The sequence below is a fragment of the Prosopis cineraria genome, unplaced genomic scaffold (genome assembly GCF_029017545.1).
Source record: "Prosopis cineraria cultivar Desert tree isolate PC_DT_omini unplaced genomic scaffold, ASM2901754v1 PC233, whole genome shotgun sequence".
NCBI classification, from domain to species: Eukaryota; Viridiplantae; Streptophyta; class Magnoliopsida; order Fabales; family Fabaceae; genus Prosopis; species Prosopis cineraria.
The window spans coordinates 47913-60300 of record NW_026555560.1 but is presented as its reverse complement, the minus strand read 5'-3'; the positions used below and the strand labels follow the sequence as shown (position 1 = coordinate 60300).

Here is a 12388-nt window from a genome sequence, read left to right as displayed (position 1 = left end):
AATGGTCTTCAAAAATACTGCACCATCCAAATTTAAAACTTATTTTGCAACTTTATATTAAAATAAAGGAAAGAAACTTCCAAATAAATAAATAATATTATCTTATTAAATTTGTAACTTATTTTTTTAATTTTAAAATTAAAAATATATTGCGTTATATGAAAATTCTAATTAAGAACAAGTTAGACTTCAATTCTAAATATTTGTTAATTTAATCGTTAGTTAACCCAAAAAAGTATAGAAAATAACCTAGAAAATTTAAAAAATTAATCAACATTAATTTTTTTAAAGATCATTTTCTCATTAAATATGAAATATTTTAACAACATTTATTAAATTTTATTTTAACAAAATTTTAAAATGCTCAACATTTCTATAAAAAAGTTCAGAAATAAATTAAAATCAAAAGACATGTCACGTGAGTGAAAAAACAGTAGAGTTAACAGGTCAAAAGAAAAATTTTTCTTCCTTCAAAAAATGGTTTAAGTAAAAAAAATGTCACACTTATTAGTACAAGATGCCCAGCATTTATTGAAGCAGAGAAAAATGCACTTCAATGCTTTATAAAAAATAAATGAATCCCCTTATTTTTATAAAACCGTTCTGGTTTCTTGTTTTTTTTTTTTAAATAAATTTTTGTTTCATCAGGCATTTATTAGAAATCTTCCACAATTCTAATTCGAAAAATACACAAACTTCCATATAAATTTTTTGCCAATAAAAACCTTGTCTTCTCATAGCTTTTTCTTTCTCCTCATTAAGACTCTACATGATACATATATGTCACCTAGAGACAGAAAAATTGATCTTTGCCTTCGCCCGCTCTCATTAACTTCAGATAACATGGCTAGCATCCTTTAAATCAAACAAGAACCAAATCTCATTCACCCTATTATCAAACTCAAGAGGGTCATTATACTGAGCAACAATATAAACAGAAGCATGCCCAGCTCTGTGACTCTTTTCAATGGCAGAAGCCCACTTAGCAATACTGGCCTTCAAAGCTGCTTCCTCCCCAATACTTGAATCTTTCACAAACCCACTGAACTGCCTTACTGCTGCATACACAGGCTTCCATCTTTGGACATGAAGATCCTTGCAGGAGGAGGCTTTGCTTGGTTCTTCTTTGGCACAAAGAAGCTTACCACGAATGAGGACTTGCACAATGGTCCATCACTAGGTGATACTTCAGTGATCACAGGTGCTGTCATCTCAATTTTTTGCTTGTAGTCGTTCTTGCCTTGAATATAATCAAATAACCTGGGAAACGCGAAGACAATGCACAAGATTATAAATCAAGAGTTGATTTTCTGTACTTTGACTAATTAGTGCTTAGTTAGGACCAAATTAGAACAAGACTCATTAAGTCTTTGTTATAGGATTCACGAGTGAATATATAATTTGTTGATATCTTTAAAAGATTAGAGCCTAGCAATTGACTCTTTCATGAAAAGTTCGATTTTTCATGTCTACAGACAGGTGGCTAAATTTCTTCTGTTCGTAGCTTATATAGGGATAGTATTAGATGAGGTAATTCAAACATTAGGTGACATTTGATCAAAATAAACCACCAGCGTGTGACTAATAAAGAAAGGTTAGTAGCATCAAATACAGATATTAGATGTCAATGGTTGCATGTAAAGTTGAGTCTAGCTTTTGGATACTCCCTGAACTGTTATTGACAAAGTCTCATCTTAGAGTAGAGAACAGTTTATATCAATCAGAGGTTTATAATAGCGACAATTAAAACATGCATATCTCCAATTTGCAAAATCTCTAACCAGATTATGGAGCATTTTATGCAGAGGAACTAATCAAATACGAATAGTATTACTGACCTTCAGAAGTTAATAGTTCCGATTATCCCTATAAAGCCATTCAGTTACAACTTCAAATATCTAGTTCACGTTCAATTCTCAAGTCTTTTGCTCAACATTTGTTCATTTTCTGTCATTTTAGACTGACGATGGTCATACGAGTGGCAAGTTGAAGCAATTACTGTTCCAATGAAATTCACTTATCAAATAGTTCAAATAACATCACCGTTCAGTCAGTAAGTAACCAAATACGAAGAACCAGCCCAGAACTTGAGAAATCCCTAACAAAACTTCCGAGGGAAGAAATTTACCTTCGGAATCCAGTTCTGGTGGCGTTAACAAGAGAAATATCTGGAATGGGGGAGGTGGAGGTCCACGCGGTGGAATTATAGCGACGAATTTCGAAGCCCTTCCCGACATGAATCACATCGTAGGAAGGACACTCAATACGGTTGCATGTTGGAGGAACCTTCGCGAAGCTTGAAATTGATGCAAAGAGGAGGCTCAACAGCAGTAAGAGCATCAATTTCTCGAAAGTCGCGGCCATGGCTGCACGATACTGTGTGACGCGTCTAAACAGAGCTTAGACTATTTGGAAAGGATGAAGCTGAGATGTGAGCTGTGATATTCTGTGTGGAGATGATTTATCTATACATATAGATAAGAAATCTTCTAATGTCATGCATGGATTTTTGTAAAGTTTCATTTAAATACTTTTTATTTTATTTTTTTTATAAAATAAATTTTTTTGAGAAATAAATTTCATAAAATTTATAGATTCCTGGACTTAAAAGAATCCATTCTCGTTAACATAGTAGCCACTTAGAATCCATTGTCGTAAACATGGTAGCCATTTATTTATTCATGTCAATGGCTAATTTAAGCCATCATGACCGTTCATAAAATAAACGATCCATATGCACCCCCACTCCCCCACTGCACAGCACATTTGAATCAAAGTAATCTGAGTGCTGTTGGAGAGAGAAATAAGAATGAAAAATTGGTTAAAAAGATGACTGATGATTTCAAAAATTCGACTGATTAATGAATATATTTGAATTCGGTGATTGGCCAATCAGTGTTATAATTATAACTTTTGAGTTTATTCAATAATTAAAAATTATCAAGATATATTTTTCTCAATAAAATCAAAACAATCAGGGTGACTAGAACACTCATCACATGAATGATGCCTTTCTCTTCTAAAAATTGAAAATTGGGTGCTTTTTTATTATTATATAACAAAATTTTTGACAAATTTTCAATTAAATTAAATAAATAATTGTTATTATATCACGTGAGATGCTAAAGTTGTGATATTGGTTCAAGGATTTAGACGTCCACTCACAGGTTCCAATCAAAAAACTGAACAAAGTATTGGTTTGAGAGTTGATAGTCATGATCAATTTGTAATCAAAACAGTTATGATTAATTTAATATTTTTTAAATAAAATATATAGAAAAAATAGCTGATCTTTAATTATAAAACTATTCATTTTATTAAAAATATAAAACGTTTTTAATTTAATTATAACCTCAATAAGTTAGTCAACTAATTTTAAATTGAACGTTATTTTTTCATCTGTAACTTTATTTTGGGAATTTGGATCCCATGAATGTAGCAACTAAAAGTCATTCTGTAACTTTACCCACATGACAAAATTTAGGCTCTCTATCAATGATTAAAAAATTGGATCAAACCAAACAATTGGATTGTTAATTAGTTAGGTTAATGGCTCGATCAAACCCAAAAAATTATTTGGAGAATTGGGCTGGATTGGACTGCTTTGGATTAAAAACTGAATTCAATTTTAAAAAACCAAACTGTTAAAAAAAATGCCCTTTTTCTTTTTTAAAATATTTTATCAAATTTTTAAAAAAATGATTAATTTTTCTAATAATTTGATATTATGTTATATCATATGGCTTGTCCAGTCATGATAAATTTAAAAATATTTTGTTTTTAAGTTAAGAAGAACTTTTATATTTATTTCTTAAATTTAGATTATTATATAAGTATATAATTTTAAAATTTAATTATTAGATCACTAGTTTGATCATTTGGACCATACAAACCATGAATTATGTATCTTCTCAGTTTAATATCTAGTCTGACTTTAAAAAATATTGCTCTTTATTAAATCAATGGTTTGAATAATTTTGTCGCAATCAAAATTAGAAAACACTCAATTTCAAATCTATCTAAATCTCTTAATAACATTATGGAATAAATTTCTACCCTATTTCTTGCCTAAAATTTATAACTTTTTCAAATAGTGTTATGTTATTGTTCTTCTCCAGTCGATTATCAAATGCAGAGGTATTTTTTTTCCCCGACTAACATTACTGTGCTCTCTTATTTTTCTTCAGTGGAAGAGAGCTCTGTTTTACTTATCCTCCGTCGACAAGATGGAGTTTTTTCTCCCAAGTAGTGCTCTGTTTTTCTCTAGCATAATTTTAGGTGATATTTTTGGTGATTGATTTATTTTAATCTTTTGTATTATCAACTTTTTGTTCTGGATTGATTCCTATCTGAATATGCTCTATCTTCTCTATTGAATTAAATGTGATATTGCTTTCTATACAGCTTTCCTGTTGAATCAGAGGATGGTGCTATGATGATCAAAATTTTGGTGCTCTTTTTTTTTTTAATTTCTAATTTAAGGAAACTCATTAAAAATAAAGGGTTAAACGATTCATTTATTGAGGGTATTTTTAGAAAAAAATTCATTAATTATATATTAAAAAAATTAAAAATGTTTTCTATTTTTTAATATCTAATCTAAAAAAATGTCTTATATTTTTAAATGTAGAGAATAATATTTAAATTAAAAATATTCATCTAAAGTGAAAGAAAAATTGTAAATTATTTTATATAACTTACTTTTTTATTTATTTGAAAAACAAAAGCATAAATTCAGTTTGTTTTATCCACTCCATTCTCCAATGCAAGCGGTGTTTAATGATATTAATTTGGATCCTTATTATTAGAGGCAATCCTGTTGGGAGTTGACATTCATGAATTTATATACTCCCTTCGTTTTAAATTATAGAATACTTTTAAAAGAGTTTTTTCATTTTAAAATATAAAACACTTTAAATAGATTAAAGTTTTATTAAATGTATTAATTTTAATATTATCCTTTATCTCTCTATCGTTAATTTCTGTCCATTCTCTTTTTAGTATATTAAATTATGGATATTTTTAAAAGTTTATTTTTATTTTGAAAAAATAAAGTTAAGTGTATTTATTGAGGTTTATTGGTATGTGAGATTTTGTCTAAAAATATCTTATAATTTAGAATGGAGGGAGTATAATTTTTCTTATTCAATATTTTTCATTTTATTTTATGTTATATAACATAAAATATTCTCTCTCTAAAAAAAAGATAAATTTAATAAAATTTAAATATTCTCAATTTTAGAGAATCCATTCCTATTAATATGATGCTCATTTATTCATGTGAACATTCAAGCAATCATGGCCGTTTGTTTTTAAAGTTAACATTCTTGAATTTATGTAATTGAAATGTAAATATAACTCTCATTTTCAGTGGATACATGCAAAAATACAAGCATGTAAAAAAAAAAAAACCACCGCCACAAGTAATTATTCATGACCAAATATATGTGTGTGTGTGTGTGTATGTGTGTGTGCACAATCCTCCAATATCACATAGTAAATTACAAATCCTTCCAATAAAGTTATCAAGGATTAGGTGTGAACCACAAACAATGGTTAATGGTACCAATATCGGGAAACTACATCACTTGATTTACCATAATAGAAATAGCCAAACCTCTTATGAGATAATTATAGGCAGAACACTCTAATATCAAGCCCCTCTACAAAATATATACAATTTTTTCTCCTTCTAACATTTTCTTGAAAACCAATGGTTGAGATTAACTTGCAGTTTTTGTCATAAAACAACACCAAACTATCACCACCTAACTCTTTAACCTCCACCAATCGAATCCACCATGGTCACTACTCCTTCTGTCCAGCTTCATCACTCTGATATCTTTTATGAAGCTAAAATAAGTACCAAATATAAATAAAGATCTATTCAAATAAGAGTCACATATCGGGTCGCGACGAGCTTTAGATCTCCAGAAAATGTATCATCATGAGCTAAGTGAATCTCTTCATTATTCTGAAACCATATGTTCTGATGAACTTATGGCTTAGGATCAAGGACCAACAAGTTTTTCAGCCTTAGGTTCAAGCTCAAGAAGGCTATAAATTTCTATCTCATCTAATATTGATCTATGAACCACAGAACATATAATAAAGTGCCCATGACTTGTCTGTTATTTTACAATAATGATTCTGTCGTTAGCAAGACAGGCCACAAATATTGAGTCACCATGGTGACTATATTGTTCGTTGCAGAGGTGGCCACCACCTTTTTGATGGTCATACAATCAAGATCTTCCATTAAAAAGGGTAACATAACCCTATAGCTCTTGACACAGGGTTGAAGAAGAAGGGTAAACGATAAGTTTCTGCAAATTGGGCCATCGTTAACCAGCCATCAATTGAACTAATAACAGATCGGCTCGTGGGATTTGGACGTCTTTTAGGATGGAGAATTTCCTTTTCATTTACTTCAATGAAGTAAGGATCTGCGCATGCTAGAAAATATCTGGTTAAAGCATATAAAAAGAAAAGGAATTTGAGAATGTGGATGACATTGTTTGTTTTGAATGGCAATGTTAAGCATAGCTTCCAATATGAACAAACCAAACCAAAGTTTAAGTAGTCAACAAGACATAATCTTCTTAATTAAAATTGATTCTGAAATATCTTAGGTGAGATGTTGCCACTCACTACATATACACTACGTTATGCATTTTTGCGCTGTTTTGCAATTCATCGTAAGTTTGAATTTGAGTCTCCATATTAATCTGAGCACACAAGATATGAAAAAAGGTTGAAAACAATCACAAAGAGACGAAAATATATCATAAGAAGAATAACCACAGAAAAGAATCATAATGAATAGATGTTTGATCATAATAAATCTCATTCAATTCACACAGAACCGATTGAAGTATACAACAAGAGATGCTTCCTCTTTTTTTTTTTTTTTTGGCTTGAAAGAATTCAAGAATAAAAAGTAGAAAAGAGAAAATAAAAAGTACCTCATCCATCTGAATACCAAACACTTTGTAGTCCTTCTAATTGTCAATCATTAATCTATTCAATCTCTGTTTCTGAGTGTCTTGTTTGACAACACAGGGCTGCGGGACAAGGATTTTAATTATAGAATGGATTTGATTTTTTATTTTAATTAATCTATGTGTTTCTGTAATAGTCCAACGCTTTACTATCTTTTTTTTTTTTGGGTAAAGCAAGGTTTTATTATCTTATCTTTTTTTTGGATTTGATAAAATCTGAATAACATAAGCTGGTATACCAATTAACATCACTAATGATATTGAACAAAAAAAGATTACTAATGATAATGATTATTAAATATTTAAATATTTTAAATAACTATTTATACGTTTACCATTCAACATAACAAAATATCCAGGAATTTAGCGTCTATATCTTATAAGATCTTCCCCCACTATTCTCTATGATTAGATCAGATATTAATTATAATTTAATTGAAAATTATTAAATTTGAATGAAATAAAAAATAAGAGAATCATGTGTCTCCTATAAACACACTCTTAAGGGAGGTTAAATTAAATTACTTATAAGAATTATTAAAAATTAGCCAAACATAAAAAATTCTACAGCTTTTCAAAATTGCCCTCAAGTTATAATTGTTTCATTAACTTCTATAAAGAATCTTGTATTAAAGATTAATAGATAAGATCTTATAAATAAGACCAAACTTTAATGTCAATGATTATCATGGAATGAACAACCGGACCGAACTGACCGTTCCAACCGGCTTCGTTCCCGATCTGGTTTTCCGTCTGAAACATCTTGGCACTGACCCAATCAACTCGAGGTTGACTCGGAGTAAACCAATATAATCTGGCTAACTCAATAGGTTGGCCGTGTTATATTAAAAAACTCAGACCAGCAAAGATAAAATGAAGAGCAGAATGATAAGAGATATGTAGGGGGAAAAATCAATAAAGGAAGGCATTTTACACTAAAACACCACCTTAAATGTAAGTTTGCAGCTACAAAAATGTCAAATCTGCGATGAAGATGAAATCATCAGATGAGCTGAGAGTGAGGCAAAATGTTGCAGTTCAGTGAGAGTGAGAACTGAGAACGCAAGGCGGCCAAAGAAGAGGAGGAAAGAAGACGATGAAATCAAAGTAAGGTTTTGCCTTAAGTGGTACTACTTATCAGACGGTGGTAGAGTAGAGTCAGGGTCCTTTTCCTCTCTTCGCGTGATGGCTTCAATTTTAATATTATAATATTGAAAAGGCACAACAGGCGGGAAGTGGAGGGAGACGAAATCACAATATATTAAATTATGAATTTGTTGACTTTAAATGAATATTCTTATTTATTTAAATATTAAATTTTTCATATTAAAAATATTAATTTTTTATATATGTAAATTAATATTTTAATTAAGATCGGTTTGATTCTATATTGACTCTCGATTATACCATTAACCCTTAATTCATTATCTTTATTAATTTAATGATCAGTTCAGTTTTTAGATGATTATATAGAATTCAAAGTAAAAAAAAAAAATAAAAGACTGCATAGTAATTATAGTTAATTACTTTTTTTTTACGGTTAAATAGAGAATTAAAACGTACCATTCATGCTTGGGACCCACCCTTGAGAAGTGTCTATCTAAACACATTAACACTATACTAATATGCTTGTAGTTTTTACTAATATTTCTCTCCTTTAAGTTTTTGAATTAATACGTCATACTCATTTTTATGTATTTTTTTTAAAATTATTGGACAACCCAGATATAATTATATTTTTTTAATAAGATCAAATTGATGATCGAACATTGGTTAGAATTATTGTTTAGAAAACTCATTCATCACATTGATTTTTATTCTAGTTTAATCTTCCTTAGGCTGTAACCAGGTGATCAATCTCGAATACAATGATTTGGCTTCTTAGTTTCGCTAGTCATCCATTAAAAATATTTAAATAGTTTCATGTTTGAAATTGAAATTCATGAATTTATGTGATTTTTTAAAATATTTTCATTTATTTTATTATTTTTTAAATATAAAATCTTCTATCTCTTGAAAAGGAAAAGTTGGTGAAATTCACGTATTTTTAACTTTAGGTAGCATTTTAAATTGATGAATTTGAATTTTAATCTTAAATTTAAAATCACACATTTTAAAATCATTTGTTTAGATAGTATAAAAAATTTTAAAGGTAAAAGAGAGACAATTTGAGATTCAAAGTAAAAATGAAACATTGAGAGTGATGAGTTTGCCTCTATTATTTATAAGTAAACAAAATGAGAAATAATTAAAATTTTAAATAATTAGAATATAGAGATAATTTAAAATTATAAAAAATTTATAAAAATATCTATCCAATCCATAAACTTTTATATTCCCAAATGGGTTTTTTTATTCTAGTTTAGTCTTCCTCAGGCTGTAACCAGGTTATCAATCTCGAATACTATGATTTATGTAAATTTTAAATAGTTTCATGTTTGAAATTGAAATTCATGAATTTATGTGAAATTTTTTTTAATATTTTCATTTATTTTATTATTTTTGTTAAAACATAAAATCTTCTATCCCTTAAAAAGGAAAAGTTTGTGCAATTCACATATTTTTAACTTTAGGTAGTATTTTAGATTGATAGATTTAAATTTTAAATTTTAATCTTAAATTTAAAATCTCCCACTAATTAAAACCTATGTATTTAAAATCATTTGTTTAAATAGTACAAAAAGTTTTGAAGGTAAAAGAAAGAAAATTTGAAATTCAAAATAGAAATGAAAGATTGAGACTTAAAAGTGATATGAATTTACCTCTACGATTCATAAGTGAAGAAAATAAAAAAATAACTAAAAAATTTAAACAATTAGGATATAGAGAGAATTTAAAATTATAAAAAAATTATAATAAAAACATCTCTCCAAATCCATAAACTTTTATATATTCAAATGGGGACTTAGTTTAAAATCTAAATTCAAATTTCATGTATTCAAACTTAGCATTAGAAAATCTAAATCCAATATTAATTACTCTATATGAAAAGATTTATATCCGACGACAATTTAAATAATCCATGCACGCACATCATCCAAGATCAAGAGTTTGTATTTCAATTCAATTAAAATTTTTAATTTTGATTTGAGCTCATCACTATTAATGTTTTGAATTTTCAAATTTGGCCACCATTATAACATGCCAAAAATTTTAAATTTCAATATATATTGAATGCTTTGTTTATAACTTTGACACCCTATCATTTATTTTTAAAATGTTAATGTGATATGATTATTCAAAACCTGAATGAAATTTCAAGTTGATTTTAATTAATATTTTAGCAGTTCATTTCAATTCATATTAATATTAATATTTTTACTAAAACAAGCAATTAGAACAATCATAATCATAAATTCATAATAATCTAATGACATTAAATTAAGTGTCTTGTAGAGGTGCAGTTCTGTTTTAGAAGAACAAAACAGCTCTCTGAGTCAGTGGGGAAAAAAGAACTCAAATCAGGTTTGAATTATTAAGGTTCTGTTATGCGTTACATCATTCAATCCGTTATTACTTTCATATAATTAATACCTAATAAATTGATCAATCAACTAAGTTAATAAAACTATTTGATAGAAATGTAATTATAACTTTCCCACAATCAATTAAGAAGGCAAGAGTTATCAATTTTTTCTTATGAATTAAACTCTATCAAGTAATCAATAACTAGGCATGCATTAAGGGGGGAAAAAGTATACCCACATAAAAATCACAAAAATAAATAACTGTTCAATCTCAGATATAAAAATGGTAAACTAAAAAAGACTTGGCATAAACCACGTACAAACTGCAGGATACTTTATTAGAGCATAGCTATTTAATTTTCTTGGTTTATAAAAATGAAGGCTCTTATCAGACAAGCAGAAGACACCCGAATACATTTTCCATGATCCATAAAATTCTGGATTCTTGAAAGTTGCAAAATAGATGCAATTTCTTCTGAAACTTTCTTGTAAACTGATAGTAGAAATCACCTTACAATTCCTGTAGTCCATAAATATCAAACGATCACCCAGGTCTTGAATCTCCACCAATTGAATCCCATCATCTATAGTTCTGTCCAATTTCAGCACTCTAAATCCTCTTATATCATGGCATACCAAATGGTCGAATAAATATGCTAAGTGATATAAGATCACGACTATTATTAGGTCTTCAGAAACAACATCATAACCTAAGCAAATCGCTTCATAATTGTGGAAACATAGATAATCACCATGTTCTGCCCTGGTCATCATTCTATTGATTTCTGGCTTTGGGTCGAGGACAAGTAGTTTCTGAGCTTCAGGAGCATTTTCGTCGTCAAAATTATCTACGTCATTAAGATTATAAATTTCAATGTCTAGTTCTGTTTGATCAATCAGAACATATAACAAGTCCCCAATGACGGTAATGTCTAAAAAATTGCACTCTTCATCTGCTTCAATGACACCCCATGACTCGCTTGTTATTTTACAAAAAATAATATGACAATAATCATTCATAAGACCTGCAATATAAATTGAGTCATGATGACAATTATCATGTGGTGCAGAAGATGCCTCAACTCTTGCAGTGTTTAGAAAGTAATCCTGATCTTGACCTTGAATCTGTGATGGTAACATAACCTTGGCACCTGAGATAGGGTTGTAGAAGAAAGGTAAATAGTGTTCTTTCGTTGTATCAAACATTAATAACCATCCATCAATTGCACAGAGGACCAATTTGCTTCTAAGATGTGATTGATATTTAGGATGAAGAACGGTTTGGTTGTTTGGATCAAAGAAAATGGAATCGAAAGATTCCATGGTAGGAGAAAATAAAAGTAAAGGAATTTGAGGCATAGGGTGGCATTGTTTGTTTGTGATGGCGATATCAAGTTTAGTCAGCCAAGATGAACAAACTAAGCCAAAATTTAAGAAGTCTCTCAAACTTAATCTTCTTAAAATTGATTCTGAAATTTCTTGGATAAGATCTTGCCAATGATTACTTTGCTCCTCCTCCTCCATGTTGCTTTGAGAGTTCAAAGAGATACATGAAAGCTGTCGATCTAATTGAATGATTTGCATCTCTCCAACTTAACTGAGCATTTAGATTCAGGGAAAAAACTCAATTAATAAAATATATAAAAGAATGTTTACGTTACCTCACAAATATCTCTTTAAGCATAAAGAATTAGCATATATTTATCGTCTAATTTTCTTTTCATAAAATTGAAAACATAGAATGAACATGATGATATGATTATATGTAACTTAAGGTCGAATTTTTTTTTAAATATATATATATATATGTAAATGTATAAATTAATGGCTTGATGAACTACGAAGCATCACATAGAACATTATTCTGGTGAGAAAAATTTAATTATCATCGTATAATTAAAAGATTTTTATAACGTAAAA

The 12388-nt window shown here is 28.9% G+C and overlaps 2 protein-coding genes across 2 annotated transcripts; both read right to left on the bottom strand.

Annotated features, from left to right (window-relative positions):
* Positions 1-781: 781 nt before the first annotated feature.
* LOC129296003 (uncharacterized) lies at positions 782-2466 on the bottom strand. The gene is given in 3 exon segments (XM_054934601.1): positions 782-1100; positions 1103-1260; positions 2129-2466. Coding segments are annotated over 3 exon segments (660 nt in total). The 5' UTR covers positions 2365-2466; the 3' UTR covers positions 782-834.
* An 8293-nt stretch (positions 2467-10759) lies between these two features.
* LOC129296001 (uncharacterized) lies at positions 10760-11791 on the bottom strand. The gene has a single exon (XM_054934600.1). The coding sequence runs from the start codon at positions 11789-11791 to the stop codon at positions 10760-10762; it is 1032 nt and encodes a 343-aa protein (XP_054790575.1).
* Between the last annotated feature and the right edge of the window lie 597 nt (positions 11792-12388).